The 20,240-nt window shown below is 69.6% G+C and overlaps 1 protein-coding gene across 1 annotated transcript in view; it reads left to right on the plus strand.

Moving 5' to 3' along the window:
* The window catches only part of ABCA13 (ATP binding cassette subfamily A member 13), an 85,032-nt gene that overhangs the window by 56,139 nt on the left and 8,653 nt on the right, over positions 1-20,240 (plus strand). Inside the window, exons 31-43 of the mRNA XM_045828858.1 lie at positions 2,067-2,289; positions 3,269-3,385; positions 4,935-5,004; positions 6,397-6,521; positions 6,750-6,843; positions 9,811-9,919; positions 10,812-10,866; positions 11,514-11,691; positions 12,151-12,266; positions 13,393-13,549; positions 13,923-14,176; positions 15,618-15,813; positions 16,451-16,560. Coding sequence (XP_045684814.1) covers positions 2,067-2,289; positions 3,269-3,385; positions 4,935-5,004; positions 6,397-6,521; positions 6,750-6,843; positions 9,811-9,919; positions 10,812-10,866; positions 11,514-11,691; positions 12,151-12,266; positions 13,393-13,549; positions 13,923-14,176; positions 15,618-15,813; positions 16,451-16,560 — 1,804 coding nt within the window. The remainder of the gene's footprint in view (positions 1-2,066; positions 2,290-3,268; positions 3,386-4,934; positions 5,005-6,396; positions 6,522-6,749; positions 6,844-9,810; positions 9,920-10,811; positions 10,867-11,513; positions 11,692-12,150; positions 12,267-13,392; positions 13,550-13,922; positions 14,177-15,617; positions 15,814-16,450; positions 16,561-20,240) is intronic.

The raw sequence follows: 20,240 nt of genomic DNA on the forward strand, positions 1-20,240 counted from the left end.
GTGGGCCGTCTTCTCAGGGGTCTGATGACCAGCTGTGCGCCGCCCAGCAGTGTCGGTTCAGTTCCCTTTCTGACCTTTGACAGCAGACGTGATTGTTTTCAAGCGCTTTCCCGCTCGCGGCTCAGCTGAGAAGCGCACAAGGGAACCTCCCTCCCGCACTCAGCCGCCCTCGTCTGTCACCGCCTCCAGACCCAGGCGGGGGCGGCGGTCACCACCCACGGGCCTGCTCGGCTGGCGGTGCCACCCCCTGGAGTCTACAGCACCCCTGGTGGTCAGCACAGGGGGCCGGGGGCCTCCAGGTGCATGGGGGCACTCCGCTCTGGGGTGTCCAGCGGGGCGGGCGCGTCGCTCTGCACGGCCCCTGTGCTGCGCCCCTTACCCCCGCCCCTGCACCTGGCCAGCCCGCCGGCCCGCAGCACCCGCTGGGCCCGCTGGTCTCCCTCACTCGGTCAGGTGGCCGAGAGCACAGAAGTTGCTGCGTAAAAGACACCTTTTCCCTGAAAGGACATACGCCAAAATGCGAGTTTTCCTAGTTTAACGCTAGTGCATTCAGTGAGTCACGCTCACTGCGCGTGTGCGGTTGTGCGGCACACTCCGCTCGTCTGGTGTGCGTGTGTCCCCGCACTCACACACTGCACGCGTCAACCCTGGAGTTTCTGTTCTGCTGAAACACAGTGTCCCTCCCCCACTCGGTGTGTCCAGTCCTGCAGACGCTCCTCGCTTCCTGTTACTGAGTGTCATCGTCTGCGCTGTGACAGTCGCCCCCGTTTCCCCCCCTGCCGGCCTCCACCCAGCCGCCCCAGCTGTCCCCACAGGCCGTCCGTGGCCTTGGTCGTCCAGGCGTGTTCTTCGGCCAGTCGCCCCTGCCCCGCCCTTAAAAAGATGACCCGCCCCGTCTCAAGCTGCTCTGTCCACCTGCGACGCGGTGCGAGGGTCCCCACGTCAGTGCGTGTGTAGCCGCACTGGTTCCCGGGGCAGGTCAACGCAGCTCCCCGCGGGCCGTGTTCGCTGGCTCCACGCGTCCCTGGTCGGGTCGGACGCCGCGGCGTCTCCGCCGCCTCCGCTGCCTCGCTGTGGCGTCCCGGGAGATGGGGCGGGCCGTCTCGTCGGACGTCCTCTCTGGCGGAGCCCGAGCTGGGCTGGGGTCTGCTGGTGGGCGGGGCTGCTGGCTGTTCTGTGGACGGTTTCCCGGGTGCGCGCTGTGCTCGCCGCTGGCTGGTCTCCCGCTCGGGCTGGTCTCCGCCTGGAAGGCGCCCGGGCTGGGGGGCTGTGGGGCTGTGGGGCTGGCGTGCGGCGGCTGGCGCTGGGCCCTCGCGTTCGGAGCCGCCTCCCGCCGGCGCTGAGTCACCCCGCACTGGTGTTTGACAGCGGGAGCCGCCCAGCCGACACGGGAACCTCTGCCCACGTTCCCTGAGCGGTCTCGCGGTCGGGGCACGCGGGGACGCCTCGTGGTGGCTGCGACCAGAATCCCTGAGTGTAATTGCACTCGTAAGTCAAACGAGACAATTCATAACAATTTGGTTCAGCATTTTAATTGTGTCTGTTAAATTATTCATGTGAATACGTTTATGAGTTTGGCCATGAATATTTGATTGGTGTTGATTCGTGGCTGTGCACTCTCTCAGCCCTTTGTTTTTCCCCTTCGTGCCCGACCAGCCCGGGTGGGGAGGCGGGGGGGGACTCATCTTCCCCCCGAGAGTGGGGCCGCCCCCCGCAGACTTGCCGAGCCCCCCTGACATGTGCTCCCCGCGGCCGCAGGGCCTCACTGCGCCTGGGCTCCGGGCCACCGCTGCGTGGGGGCGGGCGTGGGGCGGGCTCCTGTCGGCCGTGGAAGGGACACACGGCCGTGCCCTCGGAACCCGGGCGCCGGCCACCCTGGAAGTCGGTCTTGCCGCTGACGCCCCAGCGTGACCTGCTGTGCGGGGCTCTCCAGGGACCCCCCGCCCCCAGCGTGCAGAGCATCTCTGGGCTCGGAGCCGCCCCCGGGCCACCGACCGTGGGTGGGGGGTCGCGGGACCAGGGGTGCCGGCTCCTGCGTGACTCGGGCTCGGCCCTCTCGCCCGCAGACGGCGCCCCGGCCGGCACCCTCGCCCAGGCGGCCGCCCTGCTGGCCCAGCGGCTGCGCCACGCGCGCCGGGCCTGGGGCGGCACGCTCGCGGACCTGCTGCTGCCCGTGCTCTTCGTGGCCGTGGCCATGGGCTTGTTCATGGTGCGGCCTCTGGCCGTCGCGTTCCCGCCCCTCCGGCTGAGCCCTGGCCACCACGAGGGGGCCGAAGCGTCCTTTTTCAGGTAAGAGACTGTTTTGGGGAGGGGCCTTTGCTTTCTCTTTGAAATCGTGTCAGATGGAGGACGTGCCACCCCAGCATGGGTGCTTGTAAGAGCTCCCCGCACACGCGTGTTCTCGTCACCCGCACATCTGCGTGCACGGGGGCCCCTGGGGAGCTCGGGCTCCGCCAGGCCGGTGCTCAGGGCCAACGTGGCGGGCCTGGCCTCCACTCCCGCCCCCAGGGCCACCCGGTCCCTGGGGGAGGGAGAACGTGGTGACACTGGCTGAGGGGCAGTGGGCCCGGCCCCCACTGGCCCGCGGCTGGAGCGGCGGGGGGGAGGGGCCTGGGTCTGCTCCAGACTCTTGGGGTTTAGAGAAGCAGGTAGGCGGTGCATTCCACAGAGCCACCCACCCGCGGCTGCTCGGGGCCACAGCCTGCGCCTGCACGCCCCCTGCAGAGAGACGTCCGGCTTTCCTGTCCCCGCGCGAGGCCGGCCCCTGCGGGCTCCGGGCCAGAGCTCAGAGCAGTGCGAGTCCCGCCACCGGAGGGACCCGCACAGGACGCCCTCACGCTGCTGCTGGGGTCTCGCTCCTCTGACGTGGGAGCGGGGCGCTGGGGGAGGGCGCCACAGAACCCAGAGCCCGACCCGGCCGGAGCACGGGCGCCAGCAGGGTGTCCGCACAGAGCTCGGGGCGGCGGCTCGTTGCGACGCTGTGCGGCCTCTGAAGCCCACGGTCAGAGCCGCGCGGGAGCCCGAGGCCGGCGGCATCGGAGCGGGAAGCGGGAAGAGGAGGAGAGCAGCTCGCTGCGAAGGCGTGTGTGTGTGTGTGTGTGTGCGGGCGCATGTGCACGTGTGTGTGTACCCAGCACACGTCTGCGGGGCAGGACCGCGCCTCTGAGGGGCGTCTCGGCGTCCCTGCCAGTCCGGGTCCCCCACGCACACGGGCTGTGCTCTCGGCCGGTGCCTGCAGCCCCACGGCCTGTCCTTTGTCTCCTGGCAGCAGCGGTGGCAGCGGCGGCGGCGGCGGGAGCGAGGACGGGGAGCTGGCCCAGGTGCTGCTGCGGGCGTTCGGGGCCGAGGGGCTGCTCTGCGCCGGCGGAGACCCAGACCCGGACCCGTAAGTGCCGTCGCCCTTGCTGGGCGGGCGCCGCCGTCTGTGCTGGTTCAGGCTCCCGCAGGGGCCCTCCGCGTGGGGGCGGGCTCGCCGCGCGGGGTCCCCTCCCGCCCTCGGTGCACGCGGGGTCTGTGTCATCACCACGCACGGTAGTCAGTGGTCGGTGGTCGGCAGCGCCCAGGTGCTGAGATAGAGCCCAGAGCCGGACGCCGGGTGCAGTCGGACCCGGGGCGTGTGCGGGCCGCGGCCCACCTGCAGGGGGAGCTTGAGCGTGTGAGGAGCCGGCGGCAACGTCTGTTTTTAACTGAAGGGGCTCCAGTGGGCAGGTTGGGTTGGGCAGGTTCGGCCTGGGAGCGAGCTCCTCCGGATGTTTTCTCCCGGACGACCAGGATCGAGTAGAGACGACCTTTCAACGAAAACTCCACACGGCGCGTCTTCCTTCACGGACTCCCCCTCTCGCTCTGCTCGGCCGTGCTTTGCGGGGTCACGGGCGCTGCGGGGCTATTGGGGTGGGGGGCCGGCCAGAACGGGGGCCCGGCCTCAGGCCCGCCCGAGGGGGGGGGTGCCGCGCACCCGGGCGCGAGGAAGACGCGGCGGCGGTGCGGGAAGGGCAGCAGCAGCGCGCGTCTCCCGGTGACGGACGCAAACGCCCGGCCGCGCTGCGGTGTCGGGGCCTCTCCGATCCGTGGCTGCCGTTCCGCCCTGCGGCCGCGGGGCCCTCAGCCCCGGGCTGGACTGTGGCTGACGGTCTCGGGGCGGAAGAGTCGGCAGCAGATCGATTACGCCGTTTCCCTCTGGCGTCCTCCTGGAACGCAAAGTGGTTTCTGGAGCTGCGCGAGAGCTTCTCTGGCGGTGCTTTCCTCTCGCCCCGACTGGGGCGAGCGGGGCGAGGGCGTGGTGACGCTGGGAGACGGCACGGTGGTCCCGACCCCGAGCGGGGGGCCCGGCCCAGCGTGGGCGCAGCGACAGAGCCGCTGGCAGAAAGAGACGGGCCGTCCCCTGGTCTCCCGAGAGGAAAAGCAGGAGAGTGGATGCCCAGGACAGCAGAGCACACCCAGAGTTCTGTTTGCACAGCCGCCGCTGCTAACGCCCGGCCTCCGCATGAGGGTGGACAGGGTCCCCGAGGGTGTGAGCTGCGCCCGCGGGCTGTCCTCACGACCCTGCCGGGGTGCGGCCGCTCCTCGCGCAGGAGCGGAACCGTTGCCTCTCGTTGAAAGCTGGTCACCCTGGCGCTGTGTCTGGGGAGGAACGAGCAGTCCCCGAGCTCACTCGCGGCCGTGTCGCTGCGGAAGGTGCTCGGGTTGGGGACAGGCAGCCTCAGGGCCCCAGCGAGGTCCCGGGGGGCCCGGCCCCCCCTTCCCCGGCAGCAGAGCGCCACCCACCCAGCAGGGACTCCTGTCTCGTCGGGGACACGGCTGTCGGGCCGGCAGCCCGCCGGGAAGGCGCACATGGGAGCCGGGCGCTGCGGGGTGCCCGGTCGGTGCTCACCCGCGGGGCCCGCCCCGGCGGCCCTGTCGCCTGAGCCGTCTCCGCCCCTGTGTCCTCTCTGCAGGAAGGACCCTTCCTGTTGGCGCTCGGACCCGCCTCTCCGCCCCCACGCCCCGGCTTCCTGTGGCTGTCCGGTGGGTTCTGCGGCAGCCCGGCTGCGTGTGAGGCTGAGCCTCGAGGGGCGGCGATGCCGACACCACGTGCACTGCCGGAGCGGCGGGGTCCCAGCACGCGTGGTGGGGCGCGGCTGGAAGAGCTCCGCCGCCAGAGGGGGCGCCAGACGGCGCAGGCGGTCTGCGGGCCTGCAGCCCCCCGCCCCCCCGCCCTGACCTTCCCTTAGGGACGGGCACGCGGGACTCGCCCTCGGGGGGGGGGACTCCGCAGCGTTTCAGGGTTCAGGGCAGGCCCACGAGGCTCTTGTCACGTGACCTCCCGTGTGCGTCCCCAGAGCTGCAGCCTGAGCGCCAAGAGGCCACTGAGCTTTCTGGCGGTGCCGGGCCCCCAGGGAGCGCAGGTGAGGGCGGGCCCCTGTCGCCCGGCCGCTGGGCTGCCTGTCTGGGGGGCGCCCGCTGGGGTCTGGCTCTAAGACCCGCTTGGGAGGCACCTCCGAGGGGACTCCGAGGGCACCAGCCGGAGCCGCAGGCCCGTCCGTCCCCCATCAGCGGCCCGCGGGGCCGCCCCAGCCGACAGACGGGGGAGGTGTCACGGCCCCGGGGTCTCGGCTGTGCCCGGTGCAGCGCCTCCCCCGCACCTTCCGGGAGCGGGCGAGAGCGGGGCGGGCACAGGGCCCGTGTCCTGACGGGAGGAGCACACGGGACAGCACACGGGACAGTGCGCGCTCCCCTCCGCGGGGCTCCCCTGCTCACCGGCCTCTGCCTGAGTCGGCCCCTCCGCCGGCGCTGGTCGTCCCCGGACGTAGGACGGCCCCGCGGAGAGGGTTTCCCCCTGGGTCCTCACAGCTCCGCCCGCAGGTGCGGGCAGCCGGGCCCCTGAGGTCCCAGCGGGGTCCCCAGAGGGGTGCTGGGCGACTCCCAGGGGTCGGCGGCGCCCAGGGAGGTTTGAGACGTCGGGACGTGCGGTGCTTGGCTGTGATCAATGCACACCCACGCTTTGGCCCAAACTTGCAGGGAAAACATCATTTAATTTTTTAGTTCAGTCATTTGTTCACACTGAGATGCCTGTGTTTTGTATTGTAAAGGAATTTTAGCGTTCATTTGAGAACACACGGATATCGTTATTGCTTTCTAGAGTCACACTTCCAACGCATACGCGTGAAAGAATTTAAAACATGTATGTGGATGCAGAATTGTTACTACCCATGTATGATGTGCATCCTCGTTTTTGTCTCAAAAAATTCGGGCAAAAAAGCGTGCACTGTAGGTGGGAAAATAGGTGTGTAAGAGGCCCGGGCGACTCGGTGACGCTTGCACGCTGTGGAGAGTCACCCTCAGGTGTGGCAGCCCCGGGACCCTGCGTGTCGGCGGGCCCTGACCCAGCCCCCCCGGTCCCCTTGGACACGACCGCAGGCCTGCCCCAACGCCAGCACCGGCGCCGGCGCCCCCACGCTGACCAGCCGCCTGGGCCACTCGCTGCTGAACCTCTCGGCCGCCCGCCTGGAGGAGTTCCTGCTGCTGCCCAGCGACCAGCCCCGGTGGGTGCCAGGCCGCAGCGCCGTGGGGAGCCTCTCGTGGCAAATGCCACGTTTCAGGCCACGGAAGGTCTAGTTTGCTCCGGGAAATTCCAGCGAGTGCCCCGGGGGAGGGGAGACTGGGCCCTGACTGCCCAGGGCCTCAGGGCGGCGGAGCGCCGTCCCCCCTTCAGGCGCCCCCCCCGCCCCCCCCCACCGGAGCAGAGCGCTGACTGGGGTCGCCGTTCCCAGGCTGGGCGGCTGGTCCTTCGGCGTGCGAGCCCCAGGTCCCGGTCCAGAGGCCCACGCGGCGGCGGCGGCGGCCACGCCGAGGAGCCTGGCCAAGGTAGGAGTCTCCGGCTGCGCCCTGCTGCTGCTGCTGGTGCGGCGGCGTGCAGGGAGTCCCGGCACCCAGACTCGCCCGCGGGCTCGGGGGCGAGTGACGTCCCGGCCTGTCCCTGTGAGAGGAAGGGCTCCACGGGCCCCGGAGCGGGGAGAGAGAGCAGGCTTCCTTCCGACCGCGTGGCAGTTGGCCACTGGTCTCACCTCACGGGCCTGAAGCCAGGGGGACGGTAGCTTCCAGCGACACCCCAGCCAGGGCCTCGCCGGAGGCCCCGGGTCCCTGGGGGCAGAGCTCCTGCTTCCCTGTGGGCCTGACCGCTCCTCCTCGGGGAGGCCGCCGGGCCCCAGGAGGGTGGCACACGGGGCAGCAGCCCCTCACTGGGCCACCGTGGGTCTGCGGGCACTGCCGCCAGTGATGGGGGCGGGGCCTGGGGCTCCCCGGGGCTGGTGCATGCAGGGGCACGTGGACTGGGGTGGAGGAAGAGCCTCTGTGTCCGCCCAGCCTTCGGGTGGGACAGGTGGCAGAGTCCACGCCTCAGTCCAGCGTGGGAGATGGTCTGGTGGTGTCCCAGCCGAGGAAGAAATCGGGAAAGGGCAGGTCGTGGCACAGGTGTGGCCACTCGCCACAACGCACCTGTGAGCCCGGAGGGCGGGCACCCCGCCCCGCCTTTGTCGGGGCCTCCACCCCCCACCCCCCACCCCCCGGAGCCTGGAGAGCTGGCCGGGCGGGGACTGCGTGCCGGCGGCTTGCTCAGCGGAGCACAGGCTCTGCAGAGGATCCCGGCATCCCCACTGCGCCCGGAGGAGGGTCTCGGCAGGCGTGTCACAGGGTGGTCCCCGAGGGAACATCCGTGCAGGGGTGCAGACCCCCAGAGCCCCTCCTGAGCAGGCTGTGCCGGCGAGGAGGGTCACGGCTCTACATGGGAACACGGGGACGCAGAGCTCGACGCCAGAGCGGCCCGCAAGCCTGGGCTGGTGCTTGAACGCAGGCCGTGGCCGTGGTTAGAAGGCGCCTGGTCAGTGGGAGCGATCTGTGGTCTCCGGAGGGCCCGGGGCGTTTTCATCTGCACTCACCCTGCCCTCGCATGGACGGGGTGGGGGGGTGCTGCGTCTCCGCGGTAGGCCGTGCCAGGCCCACGCGCCCTCCCCCCCACCCCCTTCCCTCCGTGTGCTGATCCGTCTTCCGTGCGGACGGTGTCGCGGGGGCTCCCGCCGTTCCGACGTCGCTGACCTGAGGCCGTCCAAAGCCTCTCCCGGAGGGCTCTCTCCTGGTCTGCACGGCGTTTTCCTGGGCCCGGCTGCGCCACACCGACCACGTGCGGGACACAGGATCTCGACGAGCTCCACGCTCCACAGGCCGGCAGGCCCCGCGCGCACTCGGCGTGGCAGAGGGGCCGGGGGAGACCGGGTGGCGTGCCCACTCCTCCCAGGCCTCGGGAAAAGAGGCCTTTCGAGGGGGCGCTGGCCCGGATGCCAGAGGGACCGGCAGGGCTGGCCTGAGGCGCCCCACTCCTTTCAGTGGAGAGGCCACGTGCCCAGGGCGTGGCCGTCCACGATGACCTGCGTGGTCAGAGAATGTGACCGGATCCCCGTGAGGTCACTTCGGTCACACCGATTCCGGCGCCCATGTCCCGTCCTCGGGGCTGCCTGGCATGCACTTTGCCGGGTGCAGGGGTGCACGGAGACCGGAGCGGCTGGTGGCCGGGCTTCCCCTCCCGGAGCCTGGGCCCGTGCGTCCTGGCGGGGGCTGTGGCGGCACACCGGGTTGCCCCACTGCCGCTCGCCCCCGACCGGCCTTGCACTTGGCCTTCAGGGCTCGTTCACAAGGCGTGGTACCACTTTGTGGGCCGTGGGTGCGGCCGCGGGTGCGCAGGGACCCGGGAACGTGCCGCGGGCGCTGCTCCCGCGCTCGCTGCCTGCGCAGGGCTGCGCTCCGGGCCGGTCGCCCCTCTCGGGAGGGAGAGGTGCGCGGGCTCTGGGACCCGGTGCGAGCGCTGCGCACACGGGGGCGACCCCTGCGGGGCTGCTCTGCCCTGGATGCGCCTGTCAATCACGACGAGACTTTGCCAGTTGATTCATTAACGTCTTCAAGACACTCGTCAGCCTTCCACGCTGAGAATACGTTTAAAAGTTCTCCTTAGAACGGTAGAGTTTTGAAATACGGTGCTGTCGGTTCACGGTCCTCTTCGTGCAGCTTACCGTCCCGCCTCCCAGGGCCCCTCCGTCTCCCGTCCCCTCCTCCGCCCGACCTGCTCCCTGGCGGCCGCGACCTTACCCCCTCCCGGCCCGTGTCCAGTCTGTGTAGTCGGAGAAGTGCTGCCCACACCCAGCCATGATTTGGGAGTAGTTCCTCCCTCTCCCTCCCTCTCTCCCTCTCTCTCTCTCTCTCTCTCCCCCCCTCTCTCTCTCTCCCCCTCTCTCCCTCCCTCTCTCTCTCCCCCTCTCTCTCTCTCCCCTCTCTCCCTCCCTCCCTCTCTCTCTCTCCCTCTCTCCCTCCCTCTCTCTCCCTCTCCCTCTCTCTCCCTCCCTCTCTCTCCTTCCCCTCTCTCTCCCTCTCTCTCTCTCCCCCTCTCTCCCTCTCTCTCTCTCTCCCTCTCTCTCCCTCTCCCTCTCTCTCTCGCTCTCCCCACTGTCACCGCACAGGTCAAGTGTCGTCTCTCGTCGTCACTCACCGGCCGAGAGAGGAAGCAGCGGTGGGCTCGGTCCCTTTCGCTGGCGGGGGCGGTGGGGGGGTGGTAATTGCAGAGAACATCCGGCTCGCTCTGGGAGCACCGGTCTATTTTTAGCTGTAAATTACACGCTGTGGTGTGCAGGAAGTCCGAGGCTGGGGCGATGCTCCGGTTAGCCTGGCGGGGGCATCACCCCGGGTGGGCAGGCCCGGCCTCAGGTGCCCCTGCAGCTCCTGGCCCCGGGGCCCGTGTCTGCGAGGGGCGGGCGGGCCGGCGGGCTCAGCGGGGCTCCTCTCCGCCAGGTGTGGTACAACCAGAAGGGCATCCACGCCCTGCCCTCCTACCTGAACCGTCTCAACAACCTGCTCCTGTGGAGGCTCCTGCCCCCCGCCGAGGACTGGCGGCGATATGGTGAGGCCCCGCGTGCCCGTGCGCCGCTGCTTTCGGGGGCCGTGCTCTCCAAGCAGAGAGGGGGAAGGCTCATGGGGCAGCGACGCAGGCCCCTTGGTGTGGTCCGTGTCCTGAAACGGACCCCCGAACGGCGGCTTGTCTGCGTGGCGAAGGAGGGGGTGGGTGGCCTGAGAGCCCCCTGCACCCCGAAGTGCCCGGGCTGCACCAGAGCCGGCGAGTGTCCCGCGCAGAGGGTGTCTGTGACAGGCGCGGCCGCCCTCAAGCGCCAGGACCATGAGCGCCGTGGGCGGCTCACGCGGGTGGCTGCTCCAGGAGGATGCACCAGCCCGGCCCGGGCGGCGGTCAGCGCTTTCGGTCACGGCTCGTGCCCAGCCCCGTGTGGTGGCGAGGACGTGAGCACCTCGTGGACACGGCGTCTCTGCTCTCGGGGCTCCTGTGTCTGGAAGCCCTGGCCCACGGGGTCGTGCAGTGAAGGTGGGCGTGTCCGGCAGAGGCGGACTTGCACATTCTCACGTGGCCCCGCGGCCCCGCGGAGAGCCGGACCGCCCCGGGTGGGGTTTGGGGACACCGGCAGCCTTCGTGGGAGGAGCGCGCCCGGAAGAGACGGGCGGAATGCCCGGGGGTGGCACGCTGCAGGAGCTCTCGGGGCGCATGGGCTGACAGTAGCTGCCCGAGGCCACAGGCGTGCGTCTGAGGGTCAGACAGTCGAACGTGGTCCCGTGTCAGCGTGGGGCCGTGGCGATGCACGCTGGCACATGCCGGTTCTGGGGGGTGTCCCGCTCCCGGACACCAGTGCAGCCCCCGGGCAAAGCCAGCAGGAGAGCCCCCTGGGCGCAGGGGGCTGACCTTGAGAGAGAGGGCGTGCGGGCCACCCCCGGGTTGTCTCCCGCAGGAATAACACTGCACAGCCACCCGCACGGAGGGGCCCTGCTGAACGAGGACAGGATGTGAGTTGAGGGGGGGGCGGGGTGGGGGGGGCGGCCCGCCGGGGAGCGCAGTCTCTGGGTTACTCGGGGGGGTTGGTGCTGTCCCTGCGCTCGCCCCGAGTGGCTCCGGCACTTGGGGTTAGTGGTGCCGGCCGGCCGTGTTCACCGAGCGCGGGGACCGCGACCTTCAGGGAGGCGGTGCTCTGCCGAGGTGGCGCCAGTGGGTGTGACACCCAGAGGGCGTCTCCGCGGGGAGGCTGCTCTGAGGGCGCGATGTCCCTGACGTTGGTGACGTGTGGAGCCGTGGCCAATGCCAGCCCCCCGCCCCTGGTGGGACCGCTGTGGGGTGGGGTGGGGCACCCAACCTGGGCAAGGGCCGCGCCCCTGCAGTGCACCCCGGGCGTCTTTCCCTGTGACTGGGGGCCGGGCGCAGCAGCGGCCGGAGGAGACGTGGACACCGGCAGACTCGGCCATGCCCCTCAGCTCTGCGCCCCTCGGCTCTGTCCCTGCCAGTGGGGACCAGTCGTCCATGCTGTCGGGGTCACCCAGGGGATGCAGGGCGGGGTCCCGCCCCCAGCCAGCTGGTCCCCCCGCCGGCCCGTCACCGGCTGTCCCCAGCAGGAAGGGGCCCAGCCCTGTCTCCGGCTGACAGCCGCGCTTGCCCGCAGCCTGGAGAGCGTCCGCCAGTGCGGCGTGGCCCTCTGCATCGCGCTGGGCTTCTCCGTCCTGACGGCCTCCAGGGGCAGCGCCGTGGTCAGGGACCGCGTGACCGGGGCCAAGAGGCTGCAGCACATCAGCGGCCTGGGCCACGGGACCTACTGGTTCGCCAACTTCCTGTACGACATGGTAGGACTGGGGGCTGTCCCTGGGGGGTACCCTGCTGCGGTGGCCTGTCGAAGTGTGTGTGTGGTGCGTGTGCACGTGTGAGTCGGTTTGTGTGTGTTTGTGTGTGGTGCGTGCACGTATGGTGTGTGTGCACGTGTGAGTCACTTTGTGTGTGTTTGTGTGCGGTGTGCATGCACACGTGTGGTGGGTGCGTGTGCAGCACGTGGCGTGCGCAGGTGTGTGGCACGTGTATGTACCTAGCACAGATGTGCACACGTGTGCATGCAGTTTGCTTGTGTTTGTGCATGTGGTATGTGCACGTGTGTGGTGTGTGCACGGGTGTGGTGTGTGGGTGACGTTCCAGGGCTGAGCCCCCTGCTACGAAACTCGCCGTGTGTGGAACCGGCACGCTTACCCAGAGGCCGGCCCCGCCCCCGAGGTCACAGGGCCCCTCTCCTCGCCCCCCCTCCCCGCCCCCAGCTCGTCTACACGGCCTCCGTCTGCCTGTGCGTCGCCGTCGTCCTGGCCTTCGGGCTGCCGGCCTTCACCTTCCGCCAGAACCTGGCCGCCACGGCCCTCCTGCTGCTGCTGTTCGGGTGCGTGAGGGGCCGCGCGGCCGGGGGTCAGGGCTCGTTGTTGGAGACGGCGCGCCCCGGGGTGGCTCCGAGCCGGCAGCTACGTTGCCTTCGAGAGGGTCGCTCCGGCCGACTCGGGAGGGGGGACGTAGATCGGGGCCGAGTGCGGCGGCAGGGCGCTCCGGGGTGGCCGCCCAGGGGTCCCCGGCCCCTGGTCTGGCCCGCGTCCCCCCCACCCCCTCGGGGTTAGTCGTTGGGAGACGGTCCCTCTGACCTGGACCTCTGTTGGTCTCGGAGGCAACGCAAGAGCAGAGAAGCCGTCCCACGTGTGTCTCCGTGGTGGGCACCAACCGGGCTCACCCCCAGGGCCCCGAACCGGCTTCTCCCGTGAGCTGCACGCGCCGCCCCGTCGTTCCGGGGATTTGCTCGTGGCGAGGACGGAATTAACCTGCCCGTCTGTCATAATCTGAGGCTTTTTAAAGCAAAGCTGTCCCCTTTTGTCTAAGCCACAGGTGAAAAATAAAAAGAGTTTCACATAAACTGCAGCCATGCCAGTGGCCCAGGCCCACTCCAGACAGTCAGGGACAGAGTTTAGGTGAACCTGGCACCCCCGGTCGTCGCCGGGTGACTGGATGCGGCGGCGGGTGGGTGGGGAGGGAGGACGAGACCCACAGACCGTTTTCGGGAACGTGGGCGCAGCCCTCTGCCGCTCCATGGCCTCGGGACACGAGAGGGCCGGGCATGCGGGGAGGCCCAGGGCGTGCTGCCTGCCGGCGCGGGCTGCGGGGCGGAGGTGAGCCCCCGGGTCCGTCCTCGCGCCTGGTGTGCGCACGGAGCCCCAGCTTCCCGCGCGCTCGCCGCTCGGTGCCCACCGCCACCAGCAGGCGTCATTGCTGCTTTCCCGGCGGCGGGCCTGTTCCGGGGGGACTCGGGGGACCCCGCGGCCTTCCTTGGGGTGGCGGGGTTGCGGGTCCAGGCCCACAGGCCTCCGGGCTCGGGCCTGCTCCGTGCTGTCGGGCCTCCGCAGCCCCGCAGACCGCTCGCCGCATGAGGAGGCCTGGCCGGGCGGGGAGAGTGCACCCCTCGGTCCGCCGCCGCCAGGGAGACGACCGAGAACAAGCAGGCCTCTCCCGGGCCCCGCACGCAGGTACGCCACCCTCCCGTGGATGTACCTGGCCTCCAGGGTCTTCCCCAGCGCCGACGTGGCCTTCATCGCCTACGTCTCGCTGAACTTCGTCTTCGGCCTCTGCACCCTGCTGATGACCACCATGCCGCGGCTGCTGGCCATCGTCTCCGGGGCCCAGGTCGGTGAGCGCCGCGGGCCCTGGGCCTGCACCGGCACGGGAGGCCGGCCCGAGCCGGCCCGGCTGCTTTTCCCACCAGAACTGAGTGTGTGTGAGCCGGTACCTGCGCCTGCAGCCCCCCGGGGGGGGGGGAGGGTGGCTCGGGCCCTGCCCGAAGGTGTGGCCCGGCCAGTGGCAGCCGTGTGTGTGTGTGTGTGTGTGTGTGTGTGTGTGTGTGTGTGTCTCTCCCTCAGGGAGGCCGCCCTGGCACTGTGGAGCCAGCTGGGCAGTCCCTGTGGCTCGCCGGCCGCCTGGGACTCGGGGCCGACGCGGAGAACTGGACGCCGTGACGGGCTCGTGAGCTGACTCCCCTTCTCCTCCTGTCCCCGCGCAGAACTTACAGGACATCTCGGACGCGCTCCGGTGGGCCTTCGCGCTGTTCCCGCAGTTCTGCCTGGGCCAGGGGCTGGTGGAGCTCTGCTACAACCAGATCAAGTACGACCTGGCGCGCGGCTTCGGCCTCGACTCCTACGCCAGCCCCTTCGCGATGAGCTTCCTGGGCTGGACCTTCCTGCAGCTGGCCTGCCAGGGCTCGGCCCTGCTGCTGCTGAGGCTGCTGCTGCACGGGGACCTCCTGCAGTGGCCCAGGTGTGGGCTGCGGCCGCCTGCGTCCGGGGGTGGGGGGCGGGACGTCCCCTGCAGCCCGCAGCCCGCGGGCGAGTGCGCTGGGCGCCACGTGCAGCCCTTGGGAGCGGGCGCTGGGTTCCTCCCGCTGGGGCGGCGGGAGTCCTGGGCTCCAGGGAGGCTGGCGTCAGCGCCCCCCCGCCCGGGGCCGCCCTGTGGGGGAGCGCGTGGCTGTCTCACGGTCTTGGGGAGCGTTCCTGCTGCGGTTGTGCTGGGCCCATGCCCGGCTGCAGCACCTCCCGGGTGCGCGGGCGGCGGCCGGACGGACCTCCGGGGCGAGGCGGCTCGCTCCCGGGAGCAGGGAGGGCGGGGACTCGGGGCTGACGCCCGCGGGCCCTCTGCCCCGCCAGCTCCTGTCACCTCGCACGCCGTCTCTTCTCCTTGTCCGGCGGGGGGGCGGTGCATCGGCGTGGGGGGGACAGTGTCAGTGGCCCACGGCACGGGGGAGCCCCCACCAGCCTGGAGGGTGGTCCCCCACGTGGGGGGGTGTGTGCCTGTGTGTGCAGGTGCACGCCCACACGTCCCTGCCACACGCGTAGGTTCCGTGAGGCTCTGCCAGGGCGTCCGAGTGTTCGCCGCCGGCTGGCGCGCTGCGGTGGGCACGGCAGGAGTGTGTGGCTGCGCCCCCTCGCTCCAGGGCACGCGGCCTGTGCCCCGGCCTCATTCTCTCCCAGCGAGGTCCCAGGGGGCAGGTCCTCGCCGGGGCCACGTCCCGGGGACCTTGCTGAGGGGCCACAGGCTCCGAACCCTCGAGGGAGGGCCCCTCCGGCACTTCCCGGCACGTTCGCTGCGGTGCTGGGCCCCCGGGGGGGGGGGCGCCCAAGGCTCCTCGGCCCGCGGACGGGCGGCCGCCAGAGAGGGGCCGGGAAGGGGGCACGTGCCTTCCTGCCAGGTGAAAAGCAGGTCAGGGCACACGAAGCTGCCAGGTGAGCACAGAGTCCCCGCGGACGCCTCCCCCGGCGTCTCCCCGGGACCGCGGACAGCCAGGCGATGGGTCCAGAGCCTGGGTGCTGCTGCTGGGGCCGCGCCGCCCTGCGTGTGGTCTGCGCCCGCGCAGTGTGGGGTGTGGGGTTAGGGTGGGGGCCTGTGCCGTGGCTGTGACGTGGGTGCTCCTGCCCGAGGACCACTCGCTCACTGGCCCGTTTGCTGGAGTCGCTCAGGCGGAGCGATTGCTTGTGATGCCCGCGTGGTCAGCCCTCTCTCCGTTGAGCATGCGTCCGGCACAGTCTGACTCTGCGCAGGGCTGAAGGCGGGACGGGGACCCGGGACGCCAGGGGGACGGGGCGTGGAGCCGGCCCCGCAGCGTCTGCAGACCCGGCCCCCATCTGGCCTCCGACCCCGCCCGCTGTCTGGAGGCCTCCAGCCCCCCTACTCCTGGCAGTGAACCGACCCTGTCCAACCCCAGGAGCCGCGCCGCCAGCGTTCAGGGCACGGTGACGCCCTGCGAGGACCCGGACGTGCAGAAGGAGCAGACGCGGGTGCTGAAGGGCGGCACCGCCGGGGACCTGCTGGTGCTGTGCAACCTCGGCAAGACCTACCGCGGCCTCTCCGGGCGGCGCACGGCCGTGCACGACGTGAGCCTGGGCCTGCGGCGCGGAGAGGTGAGGGGGCGTCCCCGCCGCAGGCCCTCGTGGCTGTCCTCCTCGCCCGCTCAGGCCCCGATGGTCCCTGCTGCTCCCGAGCACTCAGGGTGGTCCGCGCAGCTGCCCTGTGTGGGGGCGGGGTGCAGGCGTCGCGGAGGGGGGCGCTTGGAGGTGCAGGGTGGCCGGGCTCTGCCGGCGGAGCAGGCACCGTCCCGTGACCCGGGGTCCACCCCAGGCTGGGGGCTGAGCTGTCCAGGGTGCAGGCCTGGGACCCTCGCAGGGAGCGCTTCCAGTGGGCGGGGCGGCTGGGGCGACGCTGCCTGTGCTGCCGGCCCTCAGAGCCCTGGCCCCCGGGGGGCGTGCTGGGAGCTGGTCGGCGGCCCCGAGGGGTGGGCGCGGGCGGGTTTGTCTCAACGGCCCTCACGCGCCCCCCCTGAGCTCTGCACACGCGAGTGCACGCGTGTGTCGGGCACTCCTGGCGCTGGGTCCCGTCCAGAAGCCACGAGTGTCTTGGACGTGCTCCGGAGTCCACAGGCTGCCACGCACGAGCGCCCGAGGTCGGGGGTCTGAGGATCCCCCCCTCCCGGGGCCGGCCGCCAGCAGGGGCCGCTCCTGGTGCGGTCGGGCCTCACCGCGGCCCTCTTCCCTCTCCCAGTGCTTCGGGCTCCTGGGGGTGAACGGAGCTGGGAAGACCACCACCTTCGAAATGCTGAGCGGGGACGTCGCCCCGACCTCGGGGCACGCCGTCGTCAGGACGCCCGCCGGGTGAGCCGCCTTTCCCCGTTTTCTGCCCGTGGAGCTCGTCCGTGGTGGAGCCTGGGGCCCCCCTGGGCCCCCGCGGGACTGGCGCCTGAGGACGCCGTCCCTTCCCAGTGCACCTGTGCCGAGAGCCGCCCCCCCCCCCCGAGTGTGGAAGGGCGGGCTGGGCACTGTGGCCGGGGCTCCGGGTCCGGCAGCACGGCTGTGTTCTGGCCGCCCCGCCCCACGCCTCGCGTGCGTCGGTGTGGACAGTCCCGGAGCCCCGTCTGTCCGCGCTTCTCGTGTCCAGTGCAGGGGCCGAGGGCCCAGTGCAGACCCCTGTCCTGCTGGGCCAGCTCCTGGGACCTGCTAGTGGGCGTCCGGCGTCTGCTGCCGGGCGGGCGCCTGCTGCCCTCCCTCCAGGGCCGTGGTGTAAGCGGGCGCCACGTTCTCGGCGCTGTCCAAGCTCCTCCTCCCCCCGCTGGGGCTGCGGAGCCCCTCCCCCAGGGGCCGGGGAGGGCTGCGCTCCGGAGGCTCGCGTGTGGGTTCGGACGCAGCAGTCGGCAGAGGTTGTCTGGGCGGTCACCATCACCCGCTAGCTGGCCAGCGCTTTGCACCCACGACTCCCGGGTGACTCCCGGGTGACCCTGTGATGTGCAGACCGAGGACGGCGTGTTCTCTGTGATCCTGAGGTTCAGTTCACACGGACGTCTCCTCCTCGCCTGACTTCCGTGTGCATGCGTGTCTGCACGTGTGTCTAGTTGCGTCTGTCACCTTCACGTGTGGGTGAGGAGCGGGCGACCCAGCGCGGTGCTGGGCAGAGAGGCGTGCCTTGAACACCAGCCGGGGCCGTGAGGGCGGCCCGCGCCCCTCGCGGGCCGAGTGCTCCGCAGCCCCCCTCCGCAGCAGCCGGTGTGGGCGGGCGGGCACGGGGCCCCGCTGCCCCCCTGGTCCGCACCTCCGACCCCCCGCTGGACTCGGCTGCTCCCCCGGGGCCGCTCGCCATGCAGCTTCGTCTGCCCCTGGCTGGGGCGCCCGCTGTCTTCTGTCCCACGGGCTGGCCGGACGCTGGCCGCGTGTCCCGCGGGGGCGCTTGGCACGGCCCCCCGGGAAGCTGGCGCCGGCCCCGCGCCAGCTGAGCACGGCCTCCCGCCGGCACCGTTGCTGCGGCTTCGCTGTGGGAGCGTCTGCGCCCGGAGTTCTTGCTTCCGATTCGGGCCGTGTGTCGTTTTTCCTTTGTTCTTCTTGGGTTTTGAATCTCAAATTCTCTCTCTGCGTCACAAAGATACTTTCCACATTTTCCTTTCAAAAACTGATTTTTTACATGCATGTGTTTATGTGGAGTTTATATGTAGGTACATGGTATAGTAGAAATATAGTTTTAATTTTATTTTTTTCTATCCAGAATCCCAATTTGCCTACGGTCGTGTTCTGGTTGACTGATTGATTGATGAGAGAGAGGGAAAAAACCCCACTCAATTCCTTGCCCCACTTACCTTTGGGTTCATCGCCGACCCTTGTGCCGGCCCTGACTGGGGACCGAGCCCGCGGCTGTGGTGAGGGGTGGGAGGCGGCGCGCTGGCCCGCTGAGCCCCCCGAGCGGGCCCTGGTGCCGCTGTCGGACGCGACGCCTCCCCTCCGCGGGCTGGAAGCACTGCCTCTGCCCGCCCCGGGCTTGGCCGGGCTGTCCGTCTCCCCGGGTCTTCCTCTGCGGAATTGCTTGGATGACTCTGGGACCCTTACACTTTTGGAGTAACTCTATCAACCTCTAAAAAATGTCCCAGCACTGGAGTTTTGGTTGGAATTGCAGCGAATTTGCATGGCAACCAGAAGGGGTTTATGTCTCGATGGGACTGCATCTTCCTTCCTTCCCCCGAGGGGGTCCCGCCGAATGTGCCAAACTCACTCCAGGGCCGAGCGCCCACCTGCCTGCAGCCGGGGCTCGAGGAGGGGTTTCTGCCGACAGAGCGGTGGGCTCTCCCTCTTCTGGAACCTCTCTACTGACAAGTACAAAGGGACAAAACAATCGGAACTCAGAAGGAAGTGAACACACATGGCCTATTTTCCTGTCCCTGGGAGGCTGGCCGGCTCCTTAGAATTTCATTCTATGGTTTCCAGAATAATTGGAAAATGAAATTCAAATGGCTGTTCTCAAAAGCACGAATGGATTTACATTTTCCTGATGGTCTGCAAGTCCCTTATGAGGCTCCGTGTCTGTGCAATTAGTTTAATTATAACTAAATCACAGCTGCATTAATTATATTTTAAACCTTGATTATTGGTAACGCTAATTGTGCATTGGCATTCAAGGAATTCAATGCGCAGCGAGGGCGCAGCGGTCCCCAGCCGCTGGGAGCGCTGCTGTGCGCCGTCTCCCCGCCCCCGAGGCCCAGCCGTCTCCCCGCCTGGAGCAGGTCGCCCAGGCCTTGGCCGGGAGGCAGCCGCCCGCCTCCGTGTGCGGCCGGCCGCGCCGTGAGGACCGGGGCCCTGTCCTCGGCTGACTCACTCGTGCTGGCGCACGCGCAGGCGTGTGCTCAGGCTCGACACTAGGGCACGCCTGGAGAACGGGTTTCAAGCCGACCCCTGGTCCCACTCACGGCCCGTGAGCCCCTCCCTCATCGAGACAGCGCCGCGTCCTGAGAGGCGACGGGCGAGGGCCTCTCACAGTGTGGCCGCGCGGGGTTCAAACCCCACGCAGTGCTGCTGTGCTTTGTCGGGGCGCAGCGCCTGGTGGTCACAACCCCCCCCCTCGCTGCCCCACTGCTGCCACCTCTGCGCGCTCAGGCTGGGCCCTCACCCCAGAGTAAACCTGACCGATGGCAGCAGTCGTGGTTGCCGGGACCGCGCTCACACGCACGCTGCCAGGAGCTGAGCGTGCGGGCCTCCCCCACCACTGTCCCGACCTCGGGCTCGGGAGGAGGGGCCTCAGGTTGGGAGGACGGGGCGTCACCAGACCGACCCCCCGGAGACAGTGGAGGGAGGAGGGAGGGGGGACCAGCTCTGGGCTGGCGGCAGGCTCGCCCGCCCCAGGCCTCTGAGAGCAGAAGACCAGGAGCCTGCCGGTCACAGCCCACAGCGCCGGGGCGGCGAGAGAGCCGGTCTGGGGGACGGGCCGATGCCGGAGGAGGCCTGTGCTTCCCGCTGCAGCCTGTGGGGCTGCCTCTCCTTGAACGGTCAGCCACCCGGCAGCGGCTGCTCTGAAACGCGCAGTTCTGCATGGCACGCTAAACGAAGTTACAGGCAACGTTGACAATGAGAGTGGCAATTGGACAAATAAAGACAAACTAAAATGTGTACATATATCAATATCACGTTGACAGAATTTAAGGAAAAGGCGTATTTGCATCAAAAGTGTTATACATTTCAATAAAACATACCCTCCTGTGTGAAGTCAGTAAGTGAAGAATTTCTGTGTGTGAGATACAAAATAAGAAAACCTGAGAAACAAGCTCTGCTAGAAAACCAGGGAGAGCTCAGGGTCTTTCCTTCTGCTTCCGTGAAAAACGCCGCTGGCGTTGCCGCCCCCCCCCCCATGACAGTGCACAGCTTCCCCGCCCCGGGGGGGGGGGAGCCCCCTTCTGAGTCGCGTCCTCTCCCTGGCGCGGTGTCAGGGGGGCCGGTTGCCTCCGCGGCGGCAGCTCGGGGTCCGTCTGCGGACGGCCGCCGGCTCGGGCGGGTGGGCGTGCCTCCTGCAGCGTCGCGGAGCC

Source organism: Phyllostomus hastatus, unplaced genomic scaffold (assembly GCF_019186645.2).
Source record: "Phyllostomus hastatus isolate PE091 unplaced genomic scaffold, TTU_PhHast_1.1 phas_scaffold_78, whole genome shotgun sequence".
NCBI lineage: Eukaryota > Metazoa > Chordata > Mammalia > Chiroptera > Phyllostomidae > Phyllostomus > Phyllostomus hastatus.